Below are 26,020 nucleotides of genomic sequence, written 5' to 3'. Positions count from 1 at the left end.
TAAATCTTTAAAAAAAAAAAAAAGAGCAACATGCGTGTGTTGGCGTGGCCCTGACCTGCACAGAGGGCCAGACAGGCTGGGGGGCTCATGACACCAGCCAGGCCCTGCAGCACCATGGATGGCTGTGAATAGCAGTGGCTTCCTGAGAAAGAAGTCAGTTTCCTCTCTTAACTACCAGTAGGAAAACTAGAGTTCTACTCAGTGTTTTTTTTTTTTTAGGCTCTTTTGAAATGTTCTCCAATGTTTTTATCCTTAAAAGGTTTTGCTTTTAAGCTCTTTTGAAATGTTCTCCAGGATGGGTAAAATGGAACACATAAATATAGTCATAGCTGCTAACACACAGCTCACTGCTGTTTAATATAAATTTTTGTGAGCACAGAGCTCTCAGGAAAAGTAATTTCAAACTTTAAAAAATTTTAAAATAATCAAGAACATGTGGTACATATACGCAATGGAATACTACTCAGCAATCACAAAAGATAAACTTATGCCACTTGGCAGCAACATGGATGGAGCGGGAAAAGATCATGCTTAGTGAAATAAGCCAGGAAAAAAAAAAAAGAAAGAAAATGAAAAATACTGGATGGTTTCACTCATTGCAGGAGTGTAAGGGATCAGGAAAAAATATATACATATATATGTCATTTTAATAAAGTAAAAAAGAACATCAACCAACAACTATAAACCAGAGACATTCTATGGGGGATGAGAGGGGAACAGGATCAAAACTAGGGTGGGAAGAGCATAGGGACTATGGTGATGGCACGTGGGTGAAGTGGTGGGAATGCATGGGGATTACAACTGAGATGAAAAATGTACAAAATGAAGAATAATGTAAACATATATTTATTAAAAATTAAATATTTCACATTTTGAGAATTTATGTACATATATCTAGATCGGTCATATAAAATATGTAATATAAAATATAAATACATACTATATAAAAGATTTTTTGATTGGAAAGCTGTCATGGGGTGTTCGTCTGATTACTGCTTTCTAAGTGCAGAGGTCAGAGGCAGGTGCTTTCTCGTGGGGCAGTTAGGCACAGCAGAGGCCCTGAGCAAGCTTTCTTGTGGGCCCTCTTTTCCTCACTAGGTGGAGAAAGGAAGGCAACAGAAGAGAGGAGTAAAGGGCAAAATTCCTCAGCAGTCTAGGTGGACGGGCTTGTGTGCTGCTGGTGGCCAGAGAGTGGTGAATGGCGGAGGGGTGTGGACATTTCCTGTGGAATGTGTGGACATTCCCTGCTGGCCCTTGGAAAGCAGGTACTTCCTTCTTGCGCCAGAGGAGGGACAGCACTTCTGTCGGTGACTCCCTGGAGGGTCAGCCTGGTCAGGGAGACCCGTACCAGGCAGGTGGAGTGGCCTCAGGTGCCTGATCCTGCAGATTATTTCAGGCCCAAATAACTCACAGGTGCCTGTGAGCCCAGTCGGAGCCAGCCACACAGTTGGAATTTCAAGCATGCAAGCAGGGTGTTATTATTTTTTTAAATAACATTATGAATATTATTTTTATGAATATTATTCTCTCTCATTGTTGTTCATTTAGGGGGCATTATTTGCTCTCTCCCCACAGGTGTAGGTAGTCTCAGTAGTTCTCCCATCACCAAGGATTGCTTGTGTTTACCTTACTGCATCAGTCAGGATTCATTGCTAGCTTTCTCTCTGAGGCTGGGTGATCAAGGAATTTGGCTTCCAAACCGGGGCATGTAGGAGAGTGAAAGGGGCCTGGGACAACAATTGTGGTGTAGGAGCATGTTGAGGGCACCCGGCTCTGTGGTCAGCCAGGCTAAGGGCTGAAGCATTAATCATTTGTGCATCGCCTGATGACACCAAGAGTTCAGTACAACACGGCCTTTGTGCGGAAGGGCCTAGACTTTCGAGAAGGAGAAATGGAGTGTCCCAAGAACCTTTCTCCGATGCTTGTCCACACCACAACGAGCTCTTCCACTAGATGGTCTTGAAGAATAGTTTTCTCTATACCCTTGAAGGTAAGACCAGACCTGTTTCCCACCTTCAAGTTGTTCCATCTTATATTCGAACCCTTACAAAGTTGTTCTCTTGAGAGCTGTCCCCTTGATTATATTGAACAAAAATATTCTGTTATAAACACACTGACCTAAAAGTTCCTCAATCAATTTTAATTGTGGATGCTGATAAAGGTCAAATTTGATTTTAAAATACTTACAATTAAGTAAATTGACTTAGAGAAGGAGGCAAAGAAATACAGCTCACATTCAGTAGTGATTGTTCAGATTGCACATCTTTATTACAAGTTTTGGATGTTGGTATAAACTTTAAAATGTCCTTGAAATGCTCTGGAAAACTGGATTAGAAACATTACTTCCAGAGAGTACTGTGTAAATAAATGATCAGATGTTATCAGTTTACTATTTCATTTACATTCACAAAAAGCTTAAAAAGACAAATTAGCCCAAAGCCTCTTTTGGATTTTTAAAAAATAACATTCAGGGAGTTTTATATGTAGGAATAGATGGTGTCTGAGGCGTGGAAGTAATGATAAGAGTGATGCTGTGGTGACAGCTGGGAGAAGATGTTCACTTCAAACTGGAGGGAGACTAGGCTGAAAGTCGGGTTCCTTCAAGCAATGATGGGGATCCAGATGGCTGGCTGGGTATATAGGTTGGAGTCCAGGCTCCTCAGGGATCCATTGTGGCTGAGTAGTTACTAAAAGGCAGAGAGCAGATGGGGTCTGCCTAACAAGGAAGAGGCCACAATCTGGAAGCCATCATGCTGGGCCTGGGGCAGAGGGAGATGGTCTGCTCTGTGGCCCCCTGGGAATCCTCAAGTAAGGCAGGGAATAGGAATGGGGTGTAAATCTGTAAACGAAGGGCTACATGAGGACCCTAGATGCTAGAGGACAAACTGACCCGCCAACGGATAGCTGTTGCTGAGAACACCAGAAACATACAGCACCTCACATGTTTAGAGTTTAAATGAATTACAACATAATGAAGAATGAAAAACTATTCCTGTAGAGGTAGAGGAGACAGTCAGTGCAGGCCAGGCCTACCAGTGTGACTGCGGACAGCCCAGGGCTTGAGCCCTTCCTCATCTGGCCTTTGACGAGAGGTGTGCAGACTGGCCACAGGCCCCACCTCCCCTTGCCCCACTCAGCTTACAGTAAGTCCTGTGGTCAGCAGGCCCCAACCTGGCTCCTTTCAAAATGCCTGCTCAGGATGAAACGGAGCCAGAAGCAGGCCTTTTCAGACAGCAGCAAAACAAGAGAACAAGGATTACCAAGCATGTGATGAGAACTAGTGGCATAAAAGGGAATGGCTGAAGCAAACCAAAGGAAAAACTGGAAGGGACAGATAATCCAGGAATAGAAAGAAACTGAGCAGGAAAAAAAAAAAATTCTTTGTAAAATGCTCAGATAGTCAAGAACATGTTAGATCTATGAGCTGAGAACAGGGTACATTGCTACATAAAAAGCATTGTCTGAGCAAAGGGACATTACAAATACAACTGCTGAAATTTAACTATTTTGGTACAGATTCTAGAAAAGTTGAAAAGCCCAGAATCATACAGAGGGAAGGAAAATAAGAGGCAGATTAATCTACAGGGTCCAATACCTGACAGTGAACAGGGGTTCTAGAAAGAACAGAAAATGATCACTCCATGGTAGGATTTTCCTGGAGATAATGTCTGAAGTCTGTAGATTTCAAGGAACACACACAGAGCACATTGAATGAATCGAGGCAAACTGCTGTGCTGTATAGAATACTTAGAGTAAAGCGCAGAGTCTACAAGTTGCCTCGACAAAATGAAAATTGGACTGAGAACTTTCATCGGCAATGCTGGATACTAGAATAAGAGCAGTGATGTGAAAGTTCAGAAGGAAAGGTTTTTCAGCATAGAGTCCTATACCCACACTAGGTCAGGGGGACAGAGGGGTATTTTTGTACATTGGGGGGGGGACTCAGTTTACCCATCATGCATTGTTCCTTAGGATGATGTTTAAGAAAATAACTCAGATAAAGAGGAACCTGGGATCCCAGGCAAAAGCAGGAGGTGCAGTTGGACACATGGCAGCAGAAGGTCAAAGAGCTCGGAGGCAGGGAGGCTCCTGAACAAAGAACCCTTGACTTAATCCAAGGCATGACTCCGTCAATTTGCTTAGAAAGATTGAGATTTAGAATAAATGCAAATAACAAAAAAAGGTGATGAGAAATGCCAAGAAAAGATAGTCCTGGTTCACACTAGGCAACTGATAGGGTGCGAAGAATAGTAAGTCTGTTTGACCTTTGTACTAGGAGCAGTTTCCTTTGAGGCCAAAGACTATTGGTAGTCCTCGATAGCAGGAGCGTGATGTCAATACAGGTTGACTCAGCACTGAAGATTAGTGCCCTGGCTGCATAACAGAAGACATGACTGGATGTGGTTGTAAGATAGAATGTAAGTAGCGATAGCTCTATTGACAGTGTAAACATGTAGTTAATGGATGGTAGAGAAACCAAGAGGAGGATTTGGGAGAAAGGGTCAGGATGTCCATAGTCTCATCCCACTGACTGATGTTGGAAGTTGAAGGGAAAATAGATTTAAATGTTCTGTTGAAAACTTCAATGGTAACAAATAGAAAAAGTGAATCAACACATTTGTTAAAAATAGAAGGGAGGGGCCCTCCCTGGTGGCGCAGCGGGTTAAAGCACAGCACTGAGAGTCTGAAGCCACTTCCGCATGAGTTCGATTCCCGCCTGCCGCCTGCCCCGGAGGAGACCACATGGCGAGCCAGACCTCTCCTGACCCGCCCGCTGCTCCCCTCAGCAATGTGTTTTGTTGATCTGCCTGTTCGCTTCCCACTCTTGTCTCTGGTGAATCCTCTCACCTTCCTTGCACCTCTTGCTGTACCCCAGTTCTGTATGAGTAAATAAATGAATCTTTAAAAAAAAATAGGAAGGAAAGTAGCAAGTAGTTTACATTCTTCCCTTTACTTATTGTGAAATCAATGTGGATAAATACAGGAATTATATAGAAACATAATATCTGAAGCTATGAATAGGCAACTCCAGCATTAAAGAGATCAGTTCCAGAAATGGGGCCTTCAGATGAGTCTAGAATCTCTTGCTTTGCCCACTCTATTTTGAACATTTTTGATTTATCATTTGTATTTGTTACTTGAAGAAAAATTGAAAACTGGGTTTGAAGATGGGTTAAAGGTAGGAGTGACACATGGCCCCAGCAATGCCAGCTGCTCACTTTTTATGACTTACTTCGGACAAACCAGTAAGGCTGTGTTTTAAATTAAGCAATAATAATGTCCCTGTTCTAGTGAAGCAATAGTTGGTGTTTCTTGGGACAGAGTTGCCTAGCTAGAGGCAGAATTTTTAATCCTTGAGGAAATGAATTATCGCCAAGAACAATGAAGCAAAGCTGCTATTATATTTAGTTTTAAAAGTGTCCTAAGTGTAGAACTTTGGGCTGAAGGAGTTCGGCAAATCTTACCAGCTCTATTTGGGGGGGGGATCTGGAATATAAGACCTACTTGAAATGACCTGTCATTCATAACACAATGGTGGCTCTTGCGTCTTTGTGCCAAGAAGTTTGATCTGGACTGCAAACACCTCATTTAATGCCACACTTGTGTAGGTAGCCTTTCATTTAACATTTAACATTTCAAATTGTGTTTCTCACCTTTAAAGAAGTTGGTGTGGTCTGACAGGTTTTGAGTTTTGTATTATAAATGTGGGGTTCCAATCTGTTGGCATTCCCTGGCATTTCCCCCCACCCCCACCCCATGTTGCATCAAAATACTTGACAATTGTCCACCATTTTTTTGGGAAGCAACTTAGAAAGTCATTTTCCCTGTTCCTTCATCTTAATTTGAATCCGTATTCTTGCCCTCCTTCCTTTCTTCATACGATTTTTCTTCCTTCGCCATAATAACGGGGATAGGGTCTTAGACCCTGTTCTGTTCGTTGCCTTCCCTTTGAGGAACACAACTTACTTGGTCCTGTTCCTCTGCATGGGAGCTGTTACTGGAGTTGGGGATTCCCCCATGCATACTGGACTGGTCAATCATAAAAGCAGTTGCTGTCACTACTTTTGAACTGAACAACCTGACAGCTGCTGCCTCGATCCTGTGCTTACTGTTGGCCACCTGGCAGTGCCCAGACGTCCTGCCCACTCATCAGCGGGCATTGGGGGTAAGAGGGACAAGCTGGGATTCAGACAGAATCAGTTTGGGGGTGATGTGAGGTTTTCTCTGGATGCAGAGGTCCTCTTAAGCACCATCCACTCTGCTGGCTCACAAGCTGGTCACCCTCAGAATGGCTCAGACCAGCGCAGGCGCCTCAAGGACTTATATTAGGTGGTAGAGTGTTTTGCATCAGGGACGCTGGCCTTTGCTGGAGGCAGCCCAGTTGTTGATTATTTGTTCCTGCCAGACATAGCCTCAGCTGGTTACGACCTTCAGTGACTACCACTGGTTCCGGGCAGAATTCAATTAGTTTATTTCCTGAACCCAAGAGGACAGCTTTACCTTGAAGATCAAGTCACCTGCCAGTTGTTGTATTTGCCTTGGGTCACTGTGTTCTCTTGTCAAGGTGCTTCCTTATTTTTCTATGACGCGAATCCACCAACTTAACTCTTCATGGCTCCCAGTTGTCATCTCCATGATCTCCTGTAGGAGTAGTCTCAGGCAACGGGGTGCAGCTGGAGCAGAGGTGTCCCCCCCTTTTCATGTACTGACTTCCTTTTGTGGTGCAGGGCATAGACCGCAGAGGTCTGCAGAGGGTTACAAGGCACCCTGCTGCCCTCCAAAGTAGGCCAGATTCCAAAGTGGGCTCCCTGTGTCCACTCTTCAGGGGCTTGGGGAGAACAGTACTCGAAACATTGCAGGTAGGGCCCACAGGAAGGCTGGTGGCAGCTGGCAGCATTTTCCAGAGATGCACTTTTCTGACTTGGCAGTGTTCTCTCTTCCTATGAGTCGAACCCACTGCCACCCACACCCTCCTCCCCCCAAACCTTCCTGTTGCTCCCATCCTACTGTGCGATCTGCTTTCATCCGAGTAACCGCCACAAGTAAAACGGAGGATTTCCGCAAGAGCTTGACATTTTTAACACATGTGAAATGTTGTTGCCGCAGCCCTTAAAACTAGCCAGCAAACCGGAGTTAAATACTATCTGTCACAGCGTGTTAAAGAAGTGACTTTTAAGGGACAGGGGAACAAATGGGAGATGGAAGTGACAGGAAAGAGAGACCCTACCGCACGGCTGGAGGAAGCCGCCAGTCCAAGGGAGTCGTGTAAATGGAACAGCATTAGCAGCTTTTTAAATAACAGGAAGCACCAGACCTCTGGGGGTACACAAGCAGCGGAAGCATGGGTGGAGGGGTGGGGATGTGGGGTGTGCCCAGAGGCTCAGAAGGTGCATGTCTCCCACTCTGGCCAGGAGTAGAAACTGAAGACCTCCCTGACCCGTCTTTTTGCATCCTGATTCACATTCTTGCATTTACTCCTCCAGTCAGCCGCTTCCCTTTCAGCCCTGGCCCATGATGGCCCTCACCTGTCCACCTCCAGCTCCCTGCCCTCGCTGCGGGACTCCTTATCGTCTGGGCAGGTGTGGCGCCCCCTATGGACGGCACTCAACACAGCACTCTCTCTACCTCCTGCTGTTAGAGAACTGGCCTTCTCCCACATACCCAATCCCGAGGCGAGTTTGTAGGAAGGAGAGAGAAGACTCATAGTCTTCCTAGGAGGCTCTTGAATGTTGTGAAATGAATGAATAGATGAATGAAGGAGCATAGTAAACAGGAAATAACAAATACCTGCATTGGAGGAGCAAGGCAAGCCTTCTGTGTGGACCAGGAGAGGAAGTGGTTGGAGAAGACACACACTAATAACCTTGGAACTCCAGGGCTGCTCATTATAGCCCTCCACGCCCCACCCCACCCCCAAGTTAGTTACTGGAACTCTCTTCTCCTTTCACTCCACCCAAGGCAGTAATTCAGTAGTTGACTCCCTCCCAGCGCCTTCCGTGGGGCCTTCCTTGATCCATTAGAGCAGTTCTTGTTTCAATGTTTCATTTGCTTGAGGCTTTATCCTTTCAGTGGGTATGTTAAACGCCTTAAAATCCTGGGTTTTATTTCCTAGGCAGCATTTTAAAGGAATGGAGAGAACCTTGTTCCAAGGTCACATTTGTCCTGGCTGCTAATTAGTTGTGAGAGTGTAGGGGCAGAGGACTTCTCTCCTACCCGGGCCTCTGAACTTGGGTGCTTCTGGTGGATGTGGCGGTTCTGTGTTTTCAGCTCCAGCACCTGGGACAGGGTTCCATACCTGAATCTCCCAGGTCATTGAATTTGTTCCCTCCGTCTAGGCCAGTTCACCTCTCAGATACTTGTGCCGGGTGCTGGGATCAGCGACATAAGTGCTAGGATCAGCGACATAGGTGTGTAACAGGTACAGGTTTCATGGACCCCGCCCCCACTCAGATACTGCAACTACTAATCCCATCGATGCCAAGGAGAAGCACCCTGGGACGTGAGGGCGGAGCTGAGCAGCCAGGTTAGGAAAAAAACCGGACATGTGGGCTCTAGGGGGCTTTCGGCCTGGTGGCTTGCGGCTAGTCATTTGGCTCTTGATCAGTTTTCAGCGTGCCGGTGGAGTCCAAGTCAGCAGAACAGGTAGGACATCCTAGTTAACTTGTATTTCTCTCCCTCTTTCCCTGGGTTGCTGTGTGTGTCCACAGTACGATTGAATCTTAAGGTGTGGGTGAGGACCCGCAGACAGGCAGCCCAGTTCACACTGGGGTGCCCTATAACAGGTGCAGGCTGGTTCCATGACAATCCTGGTGCCTTTGACCTTGTGTTTGTCTTATGCCCAGGAGTTGGATGCATCATGGACCCTGCCTGCATCATGTTTTTAGTCACCATAAGTTAAGTACCTGAGTATGTGCTTCAAATGTGGGAGGGATTGGAAGTGGAAGTTGACTGAGCCACTGTCGAGGCTTCTGGGGGTGAGCACGGTGCCAGGACAGTGTTCTCCCACCATTTTGTGGGATCTTGTGTCACTGACTCTCCCTGAGCAGTCTGGCTCCCTTCTCTTGTTTTCTGAGTGCATTTTTCTTCTTCTGAATCTGCTGCATTGCACTGGTTAAAAAATGTGCTAAATTACTTATTGGGCCCATATCAGAGACAGAGGTGGAAGGGAGTGTTTGGTTTATGGGTTTTTCGTTTCCTTTGTTTTTGCTTTTCTATGGGAGGATGTGTGGATTTCTTCAAGGGCAGCAGTGGCTTGTTTTCTATTTGTGGAGTTATCTGTTGACATTCTTATATCTAGTCCTTTTTCCCAGCTCTAGCCTGGTTTCTCTGGGTCAGGTCAGGTCAGGCCAGGCCAGGCCCATTTTCTTTTTCCCTTGTTATGTCAGTGAACAGATTCCTAAGATTATAAAATTGATGGTGAGTAAAGATCTTTAACATGAAGGTAACAGATCCCTAAGATCCTTTTTGGGTGAGAAACTTCAAGGATTGTGGGTTTGGATAGCGTTCCTCTTCACACGCTGTAACAAGAATGTTGGAAATAATGGATTGGAAGAAGAAATATTTACAATGCTTGGTAAAATTTGGCATGATACAGACCTTTCCTGAATCCTTTGGGTGAGACTGGCTGAGGGATCGTGGATGCACTTGTTGGAGGTGACAAGAGGGTCCAGAGGGAAGAATTGATTGGGAAAGAGGCTGAAGCTTCAGAAGAGAACAGTTAGATGAGTTCCTTTGGGCAAAGGGTGGGTTCTAAATCACTGGTGTTAAAAGATAAGCTGAGGCATATAAAAAATACTAGAAATTTATTTGAATGCAGGTGATTTGCATTTGGCAACACTAGACTAGAAGTGGGTAGGAGTGCTCTGTGGTCCAGAGCTGGAGAAATTGTGAAAAGAAATTCCTGGGTTGGCTATAGCTTAAGGCCATGGCTATAATTGGTTATCTTTAGGATTTGATTGTGTAACCTTCAGGAATTTACAGGTTAGATTTGGGTTTGCCTACATCTCACCCAGGTACTCTAGAAGGCACCTCAGTCTAGTTTAATTAACTTAATAGTTTATTCACTAAATCTCTCTATCCTTGAAATTGCAAAGTACCCTTGAGAAAGACAGGTAGTCACAGTGTTAGTCATTGATCACATGCTAAGTTTCATGTGACCCTGCTCCCCTCTCGTGTGGGATGTGTGTTGTTCTGTCTGTTGAGTTTCACGCCCTGGCCTTGGCTTAGGCTAATGGGTCATGTCCTATGACAAGTGTCTTTTTTGAAAGTTGTAAATATTTTATTGAGTTGCATTGATTTCCAACACTATGTATGTTTAAGGGTTATTGGTATATTGCTGGAATAATGCACTCTTCAAGTACCCCCAAAATCTTCCACCTTAGGCCTTCGGGCTCTCTGAGACCCATGCCTCAGTTTACCAGTTTACCTGTTGTAGTCTCAGTTCTGCACTCAGATTTCAAGGGTTTGTTTTGGTTTTCTTTAGGCCTTCACTTTATAAAAAGTATATAACCCCCAAGGGTGCAGCACTGCAAGCTAGCCGAAGCCGCTTCAGTGGGAGTTCAATCCCTGGTCCTGGAGGTCATCCACATGGCGTGGCGTGGCAGACCTCTCCTGACCCTCCCACTGCTCCCCTCAGCAGTATACTTTGCCCATCTGTCTGTTCTGCTCCCCACTCTGTCGCTGGTGAATCTTCTCACTGCCCTTGCACCTCTGGCTTGTATCCCAATTCTGTATGCATAAATGAATAAATCTTAAAAAAAAAAAAAGTATATAAACCCCAAGATTATGTTCAGTAGAGAGCTGCTGAAACAGTGAGTAAAGGGACACTCTTGTGTCTTCTTCTGTAGTTCTGTGTGTTTCCTAAACCGTTTACAGTAATCTACCTCCCCACCTAAGTGGGTAGAGAATTAGTGGGCTCCTGGGCAAAAAAAAAAAAAATAATCCTGGGACCTCATGGTCCTAACAAAATGCAAATGTTGAATGTCTATTAAACTCAAACCTCCAAATTTTCTGTTTTGTTAACAGGTTGCTTGTGGGGGCCCCCCGAGCAGTCGCCCTTCCACTGCAGAAGGCCAACAGAACTGGGGGCTTGTACAGCTGTGACATCACCTCCCCGGGACCATGCACACGGATTGAATTTGATAATGACGGTGCGTTCCTTTGGGTTCCATTGTGTCTCTTGACCAGCTCATCAGTACCCGCTTTCCCTTAGCATGAGGATGGAGAGGCGTACAAACATTAATTCTCGGAAAGAAGGGACTCTTTTAATTTCATCCGTTTTGACTGGTTTTTGGTTTGCCCTGAAAACTTTCCTAAAATCATGTTGGGATGCAGCCTACTGCCTCTTCTACCTGTGGTTTCTAAATCCATATGGTGAATTGATGCTGCCACCTAGTGACGTGTTGAGGTTCTACAGGAAGCAGCAGAAAACCTGAATTAATTCAGGCAGCAGGAGAAAATAGAAAATGTGTTATCTTATCCTCAGGAGCCAAAAATTCGTACTTGCTGTTAAGGTATTTGGCAAATCGTTTCTTTTAAATATAAGATCTCTCTGAAATGAAAGTTGACCACATGAATTAAACTTGCTCTGATGTTTGAGAAACAGGTTTTTTTTTGGTGAGAACTTTTTACATTGGGCACAGCAGTTACTATACTGAGCAACTCCAACCAAATCTAATTGAACTTGCTTGATCTAAGCAGGGTTTCAATTCATGGTGACATTCTTATCTTCTCCATCTTTCGTAAATAACCCTTGCTTTTAATTTTTTACTAATCAGAAATAGCATGTGTTAATTATAGGAAACTTGTTAACTAAAGAAAAAAAATGCATGTAATCTAGGCATACTCACCCTTTATCTAGCATTTTGTTATTTTTTCCTTCTGCTTAAGGTTCCTTTTTCATATTTTGAATGACTCAAGAAGTTGAAGTTCTGAGTCATATTGGGATACATCTTATGCTGCTTTGCTTCCCACTGAAGAAGGCAAAAATTTGGATTTAGGGTTATACAGGGGTTTGAATTGATACTGAAATGAACAGATGCTGGTATTTACAGTTTTTTTCTATTTGGGGGATGGGGAGACAAAGAGGGTAAAATAAATACACCACATTCCCTTTGGCATTGGTAAGTATAACTTGCCAGCTGTGAGACTTAAAGTGAATAGGAGGCATTGTCTTTCCATATTAGTAAAGGGAAGAATAGTTCTTGCTGTTATACTAATTTGGAAATGTGTGTGTATATGAATATAAATACATACATATATATACACACACATATAATATGTAAGGGCCCTCTTTATTAGCTTGGATGGTGGTTGGGCTTTGGAAGGTGGATTTCACATGGTTACTTTATTTTTTTAAAGATTCATTTATTTCTGCATACAGAACTGGGTGGGGTACAGGTTAGTGGTGCAGGGGCAGTGAGAGGATTTACCAGAGACAGAGTGGGGAGCAGAACAGGATGATCTACTGAAACACAGTGCTGAGAGGAGCAGCAGTTGAGACAGGAGATGTCGGCTATGTCATGTGTGTCACCTCCCAGGCTGGGAATCAAAACTTGTGCTGACGTGGCTGCAGTTAGCTTCCTAGTGCTGTGCTTTAATCCATTGCACCACCAGGGAGGACCCACATAGTTACTTTAAAAATATATGTGCTGGTGGCCCTCCCTGGTGGTGCAGTGGGTTAGAGCACTGCACTGAGAAGCTTAAGCCACTTCCGCATGAGTTCGATTCCCACCTGCCCCGGAGGAGTCCACGTGGCGTGGCAGACCTCTCCTGACCCGCCCGCTGCTCCCCTCAGCGGTGTACTGCGTCGATCTGCCTGTTCTGCTCCCCACTCTGTCTCTGGTGAATCCTCTCACCGTCCCTGCACCTCTAACCTGTACCCCAGTTCTGTATGCAGAAATAAATAAATCTTATAAAATATATTCATATTTTTAAGTATATATGCTGGAAGTCTTCCCCTTAGTCTTAACAATTTTCAAATACTTTGGACTTGGGACCCTTGTATCAGCAAAGCTACAGGTAGAGCTATGTGTTTTATGTAAAGGATTTTATCAGAGGTTCTTACCAATAGTCACTTGCCTATTCTCTTAGGATGAGAAATACTTTTCTGGGTTAAAAACTGAATTACTAAGCAACCAGACTTGGGTCAAGGCAATTTGGAATGATTTCTTGTATTTTTGTGCATCTATTAGTTTATCATCTGTATCAGACTCTGAAGTTTTAACTGTGTTACCTGTGCTGCTCTCCACAGCTGACCCTTCATCCGAGAGCAAGGAAGATCAATGGATGGGGGTCACTGTCCAGAGTCAAGGTCCAGGGGGCAAAGTTGTGGTGAGTATAGAGAAATATTGATTGTGCAGTGCTTGGTGCTTCTTCTTATGCGCACACAGAATTACAGTCAGGACAAAGCAGGCAGAGACCCTGCCTGTGTAGGGTTTACAGTCTAGCAAACTTATTGCTTTAAAGCTGGAATTGATGTCAAGAAGAGATCAAAGCAGTATTTTCCCTGTGTTTCCTGCTATAATTTCAAACAGTCTTCTAACCTGCTTTTCTGTAGAACTTTTAGGCTTAAACAACGTATTACTAACCATTGACTATCACTAAAACTCCAGCTTTGAGACAGTAAAACTAAAACTAAACATGGTTTGTCTCAAGAACTATATAACTTTCATAGATGAATTACGGGAAATATGGATATGGTCATGGAAAGTAAAGTCAGATCATTTAATATTTTTTCCTGAACTACTGCAAGTACAAGTAGTAGTAAAGAAAAGAAAATGTGCCAGCTGGGATGTGCTAGATGGCCTTGAAAGTGCCCTCACGCTGGAGTAGGATGATTGATTGTGTCTCTTTCAAAATCTGGTTGCTCTAATAAATTTATATAGAATTTGAGAGAAATAGGGGTTTCATCGAACACTGAATTTTTATTAAAGTAAGGGGTGGACTAGTCCTTGTGTTAACTGTGTTTGCCTTACCTATGCAAATATGTCCATTTCTTTCTTTCTTCCAGAATATACTTGTTTTCAAAAATCACACTGTTGTGAAGGTTTATACAACCACTAAAAGCCAATTAGATTAGGAAAATGAAACAAGGTATTGTTTGTGTGACAGATAAATTTACAGGTAAATTGCCTGTGGATTACAGATTGACATGTAGTGTTTGGACTCAGCATTATTCTGTTGGTGAGAAGACAGCAGCCCTAGGCTTCTCTGTGCTAGATAATGGTATCCTAACATGGCTAGAGAGTGCCATGTTAGAGGAGATGCCAGGATGAGGACAGTTTAATTATTTGATATAGAATAAAACTCTTTATTATTGATCATTTTATGAATCTGTAAAATAATAATCAGTTTGTACATATGAATGGGTTACTTTATTCCATTTGTTTTCAGACATGTGCTCATCGATATGAAAAAAGGCAACATGTTAATACAAAGCAGGAATCCAGGGACATCTTTGGAAGGTGTTATGTCCTGAGTCAGAATCTCAAGATTGAAGATGATATGGATGGCGGAGACTGGAGTTTTTGTGATGGCAGGTTGAGAGGCCATGAGAAATTTGGTTCTTGCCAGCAAGGTGTAGCAGCTACTTTTACTAAAGACTTCCGTTACATTGTGTTTGGAGCACCAGGCACATATAACTGGAAAGGTATGGTGTGAATATTTATATAAATAGAGGTTAAAATGAGTGCATAATTACTATTTTACATGCAGCTGGTAGTACATTCCAAACTAAGAAAAAATGTGTTATAAGGGTACTTGTTTGTTGTTGAAGCTGGGTGGAATACTAAAATCTCTTAAATTGTGATTTTTTAAAAAAAATCAAGGATAGAAATGTGTTGTAAGAGATTTTTCCCCCTTCACCAGTAATTTACATTGATACAGTAGTTAGCTTTTTTTTTTTTTTTCCTGGAAGAATAGTTAAGATTAGTAGTTTTTGCTAATTTATATTGGCCTGTTTCATGAAGCTGAAGGTTTGAATGTTAAGGTAGTAATTTGAAAACTGAGAAGAGTTGAGTCTTATCAAATACAAATAAGTGTATAAATGCAAACATTTAATGTGTATCTTTCTTAAAAGGCCACATTTTGTTGAAGCAGTAAAATTAAAAGGGCGTATAACAAATTAGGGAATTTTGAGATAATAATTTCTGGTAACTTCTGGAAAAGTTGTTTTATTCTTACTGTGATACAGGTAAAAAGGGATGGACCTGGAGAGGAAGGAAAATGCCGACTTTTTTTGGCTAAATGCACCTGGTCATTTTCTATAAAAGTTTATTTAGCATTTTAGAAGAAATTAAGCAGGTATAAAAAAAACCCACTGTACTATAATGGATAGTTAACCCAACTCTAATCTACAATGACAAGAAATGCATCTGATTTGGACGTAAGATTTTTTTTTTTTGAGAAATTGCATTAAATCTTATGTCATACAACATTTTTACCAGTCAGAAAAAATTTTTGCTTTTCTATTCAAAAGTTTCTTAAGTTTTAATTCCCATTAGAAATGATCCTTGAGAAACCTTTCTCTAATAACAGCCATAGCAAACTTTTGGAATAGTTTTCTCTAGCCTTCTCTACCTCTCATCCAAATCTTGAATGTAACAATTATTGTTATGGACACAATATAGGTTATTTGACCTAATTGAAATTACACATTGATTTTACAGAGTTCATTTTTAGCAAAACCAGAATGTCATATAAATGTCATAGTAAAACAAAAACCCCACTGACTGTATATTTAATGAGTGGGAAATAAATCTGACTTATTTATAAAGCCTGACTTAAAATGTTACTATTTAAAAAAGTCATACAGTGATTTGGACTTACTATAAAGTAAGTCCAAATTATTGATTAGAGGGCTTTTGAAAGATCTGAAAGTGATTGAAAGAAAAGATTGATTTCACTTTTACCCTACAGAAGAGAAGCTAATTTGTTTTAGAATTACAGAGAATCTAAAATACATCCGGTCCATATCATTTAAAATTTTTTTTAAATGTTTCACTTAGTGGCCCTCCCTGGTGGCGCAGCGGGTTAAAGCACTGCACTGAGAAACTAAAGCTAAAGCCACTTCCGCATGAGTTCGATCCCTGCCTGCCCAGGAGGTGACCACATGGCGAGGCAGACCTCTCCTGACCCGCCCGCTGCTCCCCTCAGCAGTGTACTTCATTGATCAGCCTGTTCTGGCTTCCCGCTCTGTCTCTGGTGAATCCTCTCACCCTCCACATCTCTGGCCTGTACCCCAGTTCTGTATGAATAAATAAATAAATAAATCTTTAAAAAAAAAAAATGTTTCACTTAGTAAGCATTCCATTTCCATCTAGTTTTATGGCACTTTAAAGATAATTAATGAAAATGCATGAGGAATTTTTTCATTATTACAACAAATCTCTTTGACACAAAAATTAAGATGAACGTGACTTAACTTTAATAACGAAAAACATCATCTCTCTTCCTCTTCTGCCTTTTCTTCCTCTAGACCTTTCTTCCTGTACTTTGTGATAGCATGAGGAATGTTCATTAGAACCATCTATTTTATTTTGTTTCACCTTCATTTTTTGGTTGTTTTTATCATTTGACTCCTTTAGGGATTGTTCGTGTAGAGCAAAAGAATAATACATTTTTTGACCTGAACATCTTTGAAGATGGGCCTTTTGAAGTTGGTGGAGAGACTGAGCATGATGAAAGTCTAGTTCCTGTTCCTGCTAACAGTTACTTAGGTAGGAATGAGTGTAGGCGCATGCCTGCTTTCCCATGTCTCTATGCCCTCACAGGAGCCTGGACTTCTCTGCGGAGATGGGGCCAGGTGGAGCCAGCGGCCTGTGGTGGCATGAATGGACTTTGATTTGAGTCTTACTGATATTTGGTGACCTGACAGGTCCTTGGGATTCTTCCTTCTGGACTGGACTCACTCGAATCTGTTCTCTCTTATTGTCTGCCTCCTTGCTTGAAAATCTGTTTTCTGAGATAATGTCAGTTTCTTTCACCTGAAACAGGCCATATATGCAGCTGTGGAAAAATGTATGAAATTTAACAGTAAATTGAACTGCCTCCCTCTCCCTTTAGTGTCTCTTTCTGGAGACACTTTTAAGAGCTACATTTATGAAGTTATTCTTAAGTGGGAGGTCAAGCCCTCCAGGGCCTCCCTCTGATTACTATTCTCTACGGCTTCTGGATTGGGCCCCCATGTCACAGGGCCCCTGGCAGGTGGCAAGGGGCTTTCTGGCTGAGGTTGAGCAGAACTGCTAAAGCAGCTTTGAGGACACCCAGAATGTGTCTAAGTGCCAATTCCTTAACTCCTAAGGCTTGTTTGCATTACTAATGGGTGTCCTAAATTATTCATGTGCATTATGGTAATTACACATAGGCTTTTAAAAGCGTTAATTCTTGGTATGAGTTGACATAAAGAATAATTACTGTGCATTTCTTGAGAAAAATGTAAAAAATCTTCTAAACCTAAATAGTAACCTAGTTAAAAAAAAAAAAGACATGTATTCATATGCAAGAGACATTGCTGGAACAATAAAAGATAAAACATGAAAAGATATGTATGTCTATACATGTTTGGGTATATACATGTGCATAATATTAACCCTGTGTTAGTGGACATATAGTTCTAATTCTTTTAATACAAATATAAGTATTCTAATTCTATGGATATGTATAAATACATAAAAATATGTAATAGTACTATAATATAAAAAACTTTTCAGATGCTCTCCCTCCCCTCAAGCTTAAAACTTGTCTGAAGGCATAGAAGAGGGAAGAGAAAAATTATACCTTTTGTTAAGCATCTGCCATGTGCTGTAAGTTAAGTGCTTATACACTGTTTTACAGATCTTATTTGATCTTTCCAACAATATTATAAGTATGTTTTCTCCTTTATGCCAATGAAAAAGACCAATCTAGAGAGATTAATTTCCTAGTCCAAGGCCACATAACTCATAATACCTGAGCCAAGGCAAGAAATTCTTGTAAGAGAGACTAGTCTGGGTAGGTGGCAGGTGGGTGTGTGAATGGTGTGAGTGGCCTTGCAACACAGGACAGGGACACAGACCCCTTGCAGTCTCAAATGTGGCTTTTCAAGCAAAATCAATTATAAGGTAAGTCTTATCAATAAGCCGATATTTCATTTAAATGTATTTTAACAGACAACCTCTTTTCAAACCTGTTGTTTAGGGATTAGTTATTATGAAAAGTATTTAATTTTTAATAATCCTGGTCAAGTTACCGACTGGGTTTTTAATGTGCTCACCAGTCTCATAGACAACAGTTGTTATTGGAACATTTGAAAATATTGAGCATTTTTTATTGCCAATTTTAGAATGGATTTCATCTAAAGTGGATACCACGCAAAAAAGTTAAGTTCATGTCGTTATATTTCAGCTGGCCGTGCTATCTGTGACTCTCTCATTTTGCAACATCAGTGGACTTTAGGAATAAAATGATCTCTCTGAGATCTTGGAAGCTGGCAGAGGGTGGTGCTAGCCAGATGCAGGTCTGGCCTCATCACCCAACGACAAAGGCAGTAGTCTCTTGCCTCTTACCAAGTGTAATTGTTTTTTCTTCCATTTCTTTGTCCCATGTGTGTGTTCAGGCCTGCTGTTTTTGACCAGCATATCCTATACAGATCCCGATCAGTTTGTTTATAAAACACAGCCTCCCAGGGAGCAGCCCAACACAACCCCCGATGTGATGATGAATAGCTACCTAGGTTTGTGACCTCTGAGATGACAAATAAATTGTCCTGGTCATGGTCATTTAAAAATTTTTTTGATCCATACAGAGCATAAATCTTTTTATTTTCTATTTCATTTCAAGTGAAGCACACATAAAAAGCATGCCACAGTTAGACTTTGCTGCCAGGTGGTTTTCAGAACTGGATTCGATTATGTCATTCTGTTGTGAACTTGAAGTTCCTATTTTTCAACTCACTTCACAATTTGAGAACTGCAAACTGGTAGTGGTGAAGCTTTTCATAAATAAAACTCAATGAAGAGGGTCACTGGGTTATAAGACAGCTTATACTCTCGTGCATCTGTCTCATTTGTACATAGACAGATGCTACCTAATCTGAATGGTTTTGATATGGGCATTTATATTTGCTTGCTACTAAATCTCAGCATTTGTAACATGGCATCCTACCTGATTATTTTCTATTGGATGTTAATTTGCGTTTTTCTACTCTCTGAACAAATACGTAATTGATGCAGATGGCAACTTGCTCACCTCTATTGTTTATACGAGGTTCTCAAATACTGGTTCATTAATCATGATTTTGTTTGCATGCTTGTCTCAGAACTCTGTTGATCTAAGATAATGAAATGCTGTGTATTAAAATAATGAAATGCTGTGGTGTATTAATGGTGTTAGCATTAGTTCTTGCCTCTTAACCCAGGAGCTGGATGGGTAGGGACTTTACTCGTCATTGCATGATAGCAGAGCCCTGTAATGTACACTCAGTTCTGCTATGTCAAGCTGTATCTCTGTGTATATGATGTGACTTTCTCATAATTAAGTATCTAGCTGATCTCCTTTAGCACAATTCCAGTATTAAAATGAGGCTTAAAGTGATTCTTAGATGCATGAATGCTTCTCGATTCATGTTACGCAAATGCTAAATAACATGGATTTTTTTTTAATAAAGTCAGAATCTGTAGAAAGCAATGGAAATAGCCTGCTGCTTGGTACTTGGGTCAGACTCTTAGTTCTGCGACTCCTTGACATATACAGGATAGAAAGAAAAGGGTGGGAGACAAAGGGAGAAGATACCTCTTGAAATACAGGCTTGATGTGAACTGTTTCCTTTTTTTAGGCTTTTCTTTGGACTCAGGGAAAGGTATTATTTTTAAAGAAAATACTACTTTTGTATCTGGCGCTCCAAGGGCCAATCACAGTGGAGCTGTGGTTTTGCTAAGCCAGAAAAAGACTTCACATCTTGTTCCTGAGCACATATTTGTTGGGGAAGGTCTGGCCTCTTCATTTGGCTATGATGTGGCAGTGGCGGACCTTAACAAAGATGGGTAAGCATCTCATGTTATCTTATTTTTACAAAGACATCATTGCAGCTTTGGTTTCTGTAGGTCTTGAGAAAAGCCATTCTTTCAGATTAGTTAATGCAAAGACTATTTTTGCTGCTAGTTTTCCACCATCCCATTGTGTTTTTCTCACCTCTATTTTGACTTTAGACAACTCATCATTTGCCTAGGCGTAGGATTGTACCTTCAGTTTTTAGTTTTATTTCTGTCTCGGGATCATAGGCCTGTGAGAATTAAAATGGGGGGATTACCTTGAAAGATGACACTTCTTTGGTTCTGTTCTGTGGCTTCTTAAGGGACTGTTGGAACATCTAGACTATTTGTGTTGAAAGTAGGTGTGAGTGGCAAAGTCAGAATGTAGATCTGTGACTCCAGATGCCAATTAATGTAGGAGGGTAGGGTCTTCACAGAGAATCTCTGCAGTGTAATTATAACTTCGAGTTCTTCAGTATCTTATGTCAAGCAACTTCTTACAGGCCTCTTTAGCTTTTAAAAAATGTTACAGTTTATAAGATGTCAATTCAAGATTTAAGGTCCTTTCTATCATATCTCTTTATGTTCTTAGTACCTGGGCTAGTGGTATTTCCTCTAAGCTCACTGATACTTTAGCTGGTGGTTCCGTTCTTTCCATCATTATTTCTAGGTGGCAAGATATAATTGTGGGAGCCCCACAGTATTTTGATAGAGATGGAGAAGTTGGAGGTGCAGTCTATGTCTACATTAACCAGAAAGGCAAATGGAGTAATGTTAAGCCAGTCCGTCTTAATGGAACTAAAGATTCCATGTTTGGCATTGCTGTGAAAAATATTGGAGATATTAATCAAGATGGCTACCCAGGTAGGTAATTGATTGTGAATTGGTTATGATATTGATAGGTTATTTGATTATCTGCAGTAGTATTTGTGCATCTTATTTTAAAAGGTTGTATTGGAATGTTTTAAGTATGTGACGTTTGTTAAAATGTGATATTGTCAACAGATATTGCAGTTGGTGCTCCCTATGACGACATGGGAAAGGTATTTATTTATCATGGGTCGGCGAGTGGAATCAATACCAAACCCACTCAGGTAACTAAATAATCTGGATTTCTACAGTAACGGTCTCTGCTTTTTGCCTCTCAATAGACTGTTTAGGCTTATGTGAATTTTTACGCATATAATTTTTTACTTAAATTTACAGTAGTATGAATTTTGTGTCTTTTAAAAATAAATTGTTAGAACATAGCTTGAACATAGATATAAATGTAACAGACTGCCTGTTGTAATTGAAAAGTTTCTCAGATGAGTTAGGAATCAAAGAATTCCAAAGGAATTATGCTACCCTGACAGCTCAAGTTGATGGGCATGTGATAAATTTCCACATTAAAGTAGATGAAACTGGACAAGTGAAAGAGAATATTGTAAATGTGTGGGAAATCTCACACCAATTGCTTTTGAGAATAGAAAAACCATCTTGCAAAAACTCTGATTGGCTTAATGTAGTGAACTAGTGCATCAAAATGGATTTTTTTATCCTTGAAGGTGCAATATAAATCAGATTATTTTTGGCTAGACAATGTATGAAGTAATGCATCACACGTATATTTATAATTTGCTTATAGTTTACTGTAACTTATTTACAAGTGAACTCGTAAACTTCAGTGTAAAAGAAATGTGCGCATTTTCCCCCACATCATAGATAAGCTCACTCTGAAGGCTCAGTGTCCATCTTGTCGACTTGTTTCAGGTTCTTGAGGGTAAGACACATTCTTTTGGATATTCAATTGCTGGAAATATGGACCTTGATAGAAATTCCTACCCTGACATTGCTGTTGGTTCCCTCTCAGACTCAGTTGCTGTTTTCAGGTGCGTGCCTTTGCTGTGGGTAAGCGTTCAGCAGTGAGGGTAGGCTAAAATGTTCACCTTGTGAATTGAAATGTACAATATCTGTACTTTACAGGCAAAGACTTGTGTGAATTTTGAAGATTTTTTCTTTTGAAGTAAGTGGTATAACCGTGTAAAGCTTTTGTACATCTTGCTAATTTTGAACAGAGGAAAAGGTAGATCAGAAATGGTGCAAATTTTTACTTTGTAGATAATATTTATAAAACCTACTCTGATAAAAAACAAAATACAAAGAATATGTAGAGAGAAATAAAAATTCCTTGTAATATCATCCTTATTAAATTTCAAATTTTGATAGCCTATTGATGGACTATTTAGGCTACCTAGTGTTTGCTTTCTGTGAATGTACATATTGATTTAGCATAATTGAGGTCAGGCTGTACCTACTCTCTTATAAGCTTGTCAGTTTATAATACCTAGATATGAAAGAACAAGTAAAAATAAGTGGAGGGAAAAGTATCTGAGATGAGTGAGATTAAAAATATAAAGTAAGTAAATAACATGGGCATGGCTGGGAAAAGAGCTTCAAGAAAGCATTGATAGGTCAGTAGTGGTTTGTGCTGGAGGTGATAGGGTTAGTTGTGAACCAGCCCATCTCCTGAGCTGCCACACTGTGTCCTGTCTAGAGATTCAGCTTGTTTTCTAAATGGTGTTCCATAAACAGTGCATTTGCCTATTTCTCTCTGTTCATAGATGTATTAGCTCTAAAATATGAAACATTTTCAAAAGATAGAAGCATATATAGCATTCAGTTATTTTAGCAAAGTTTCCATCAAAAAGCACTTGAGCTATAGTTCTAGTTTGAGATATGACCCCCAAGCATCAAGACTTCTGTAACCAAATTCTGGTACAAGATTTTCCCCAACAGAGAGCACATCTTCGATCAGTTAAATATTTGCCTCTGTGTGTAGTCACTATTTTAATATTCTTTACTTTCCTATCCTCATGAGTAGGTTGGCTGTGAACTCTAAACTTTCCCCTTCTTACTAATCATGTACAAATAAATTTCAAAAGGACCAACTCCCTTGTTTTGCTCATGAAGAAATGAAAGCCCAGGACTTGCTTGAACTTTTAAGTCTGAATCTTACTAGAATAAGATCCCAACTTCAATCCTAGGAAATCCTAGTTTTTAGTTTTTCCCATTAAAACATATTGGACTTTGGAGTAGTAAATAAAGTTAGTAAGGAAGTAAACAAGACAGCTGAGTCAGTAGGATTTGCTTTCTGAGTTAAAAGCATCTTTTTCATGATTCATCTGTACTGTGCACTCAAAATTGTGTCTATGTTGAGTGCCTAAAACAAATAAAAATGGAGTTGAAGCAGAAATATGTGTCAAAGTGTTTCCTTTTGAGATTTATGCCACACTATAGCATGAATATCATGATATGTAATACACTCCAGTATAGGTAGTGACAGATTTAAAATATTTCTAAATCTTTGCCTTTTAAATCTATACTTAAAAATGTTAACAACATGTCTAGTTAGTATCTTAGAAGCTAGCAGTAGTTTACATGTAAGATAACAATAGAAAGGTAAATATCTGAGATGAGAGGAAGACACAGGGACTGTGGGTAGCGTTTGCTCTCCTAGGGCCGACACTTTCTTCTGTACACATGCGGGTCCTTGTGCCCTCACTACCTACTGATTGATTCCAGAAGTTCAGGGATTTGGGATTTGGAATGCGGTTTTCCTATATAGAAACACTCTTCTCCAGAATGGCCAGGTTTACCACAAGCCCACTGAAGTTAGACTAACTGAATCCATGTGGTCCTGAAGCCACAGAATCGCGTTGAGTTTTGGCAGAGGAGTGCCTGAGGTGAGAGGTGCAATCTCCCCCACCCCCACTCACCCCAGACATTACAGACTTACTTTTCTTTTGACTACAGCAGAAATTAGGCTAATGGCCCATGGTGTCCCTTTTGGCTGTGGGGAGTATGTAAAGTATGTAAGGGAGAGATGTTTTTAAATGAGAAGGACTAAAGGTGTGTGATTCCAACTATTTTGAGTATTTGAGAGGTAACTTAGGGGTTGGTAGAATGGAGATAGGAAGAGTTAAGTGTTAAGTTTTTGCTGATAGAGACACTGTGGTGTGCAGCGCAGTTAGTGCTGAGAGAGAGAGGACAGTGACTTTACATTGGGGGTGGGGAATTCTGGGGGGGGGGGTTGGGAGTGTGTAGGTCAGTGAGAGGGACACGTTCAGAGGACCTGCATTACTGAAGTTCGTTGGTAGAAATACTGATAGTGAGATCCAGGTGTTAGGGAGATATGGGTGTAACCTCTTTGTTTTGCTTTTTGGAGTATTTGATTTTTTGTTATCTTGTTATTATTTATTAGTTGTTTACCTAACTATATAATTTTCAGAATATACCTCACCCTTCTCTGTGTGCACATACTTCACTCGCCTTCCACCAAAGCTCCCGTCCCACCCCTACCCCCCGCTCCCTAAGCTCCCGTCCCACAAGTATTTTATGGTTTCAGGTTTGTATATCCTTTGTGGGGGGTATTTTGGTAAAAATACAGATACCCTTTGACTCAAAAATTCTGCGAATTCATTTGAGAATGAATATAGGAATTCCTCTTACATTTGAGATAGATTTTTGTACACAGGATGCTTAGGTGTACAAGGAGTGTGCAAGGATGCCTGGGTAAATGCACAAGAGCAGAAAACCTAGTAATGCTCTAAGTGTCTACTGATTAGGGACTGATTATGTAAATGACGTTCCATTGGTATGGTGCAATGCAAAGCTGTAAAAAACAGTGAGGTTCAACCCCGCAGGGATTACAATTGAGATGGAAAAAAAAATGTACAAAATGATGTAAAAATAAACTTTTGTAATAAAAAAAAAAAGTGAGGTTCCTGTGAGTTGATATAAGATCTCTGAAATATGAACAGGTGAGGGAACCATGCAGGCTATATGCATGAAAAGCTTCCATTGAAAAATTATATGTGTATTTTTATATTTGTTGACACTTTTAACAGAAGTGCAGTCTGATATGTATCTGGAAGAACTTACAAGGGTGCAGGAGTCTGGGGACAGAGACATATTATTTGCCTACAAACTGGAGCCTTTTACAGATTACAGATGATATACTTTCAAGTTAAAAACGCTAATGTTAAAACTACAAAATGTTTTATATTTTCAAATACACATTGTATTAACCGTTTGTAATAACTACAATATAATGAGGTTTAAAATTATTACTAGTTAACTGTGATTTTCCTGAACACTGCAGGGAGCAGTCACATGGGGACATTTTCTCCCCTGTGGTTTTTAAAATGCTGTCTAGGACATGAAATTCCCCTTCTGTTCAAGGTGGCAAAAAGCTGAGCTGAGATTTTACTCCTTTGTTTTTAGATCCCGGCCTGTGATTAATATTCAGAAGACTGTCACTGTAACACCTAACAGAATTGATCTGCACCAGAAGACATCCTGCCGGGCACCGAGTGGGATATGGTGAGCGTTTCTGCTGTGCCTTGGTGACCCCATCGCTTTTACACCTCTTCTTTGTGCTGACCCTGTTGCCATGAGGAGACACAGGGACGATTAAGAGAAAAATGGGCAAAGGGAAAAGGAATCTGTGAAGTGAATATATAGCATTTTACTCACTAGTGGGCTGTGGGGGGATTTGAAAGCAGGGAAGCATACTTGTTTTTTGTCTTCTTTAATAATGCATCTTTCAAGAAATGTGTGTTTGATTTTATACAGCCTCAAGGTTAAGGCCTGTTTTGAATATACTGCCAAGCCCACTGGTTATAACCCTTCCATAAGTAAGTACCTTTACATTAAAAACACTTTATTTTTCTGTCTGCCAGGTTGAGAGTGCTGCATAAAGAGCAAAAATAAAACTGCAGTGACCAAAGTGGCCACAAATTCTTATTTAAAGAATTAAGTGTGTCTGTCTTCTCTTTAATCAGGAGAAAACAGCACATGAGGGAAAACTCTGCATTTGGTCCCCATTTGAATTTTCCAGAGCAGATGGTTTAGGAGAGACTGCCGTGGAAAAGAGCTCATTTGTTACCACAATCATTTCCTCTATTTCTGTCTTTGAAAAGCAGTGTGGAAAGTTGGTTTTGTGGTTGTAAGGTGGTGGGTGGTGGTTG

At 40.9% G+C, this 26,020-nt stretch overlaps 1 protein-coding gene across 2 annotated transcripts in view; it reads left to right on the top strand.

Moving 5' to 3' along the window:
- The window catches only part of ITGA6 (integrin, alpha 6), a 74,428-nt gene that overhangs the window by 23,762 nt on the left and 24,646 nt on the right, over positions 1 to 26,020 (top strand). For both annotated transcript variants that reach the window (XM_004674539.2, XM_004674538.2), the window contains exons 2-11: positions 11,026 to 11,150; positions 13,253 to 13,332; positions 14,395 to 14,650; positions 16,587 to 16,718; positions 19,814 to 20,021; positions 20,680 to 20,873; positions 21,015 to 21,103; positions 21,762 to 21,880; positions 25,275 to 25,373; positions 25,626 to 25,687. In XM_004674539.2, the coding sequence (XP_004674596.1) occupies positions 11,026 to 11,150; positions 13,253 to 13,332; positions 14,395 to 14,650; positions 16,587 to 16,718; positions 19,814 to 20,021; positions 20,680 to 20,873; positions 21,015 to 21,103; positions 21,762 to 21,880; positions 25,275 to 25,373; positions 25,626 to 25,687 (1,364 nt within the window). The remainder of the gene's footprint in view (positions 1 to 11,025; positions 11,151 to 13,252; positions 13,333 to 14,394; positions 14,651 to 16,586; positions 16,719 to 19,813; positions 20,022 to 20,679; positions 20,874 to 21,014; positions 21,104 to 21,761; positions 21,881 to 25,274; positions 25,374 to 25,625; positions 25,688 to 26,020) is intronic.

This window comes from Condylura cristata, unplaced genomic scaffold (genome assembly GCF_000260355.1).
Source record: "Condylura cristata isolate star-nosed mole 26May11 unplaced genomic scaffold, ConCri1.0 scaffold00002, whole genome shotgun sequence".
NCBI classification, from domain to species: Eukaryota; Metazoa; Chordata; class Mammalia; order Eulipotyphla; family Talpidae; genus Condylura; species Condylura cristata.
The sequence above is the reverse complement of the archived record's forward strand: the minus strand, read 5'-3'. Positions and strand labels throughout refer to the sequence as shown.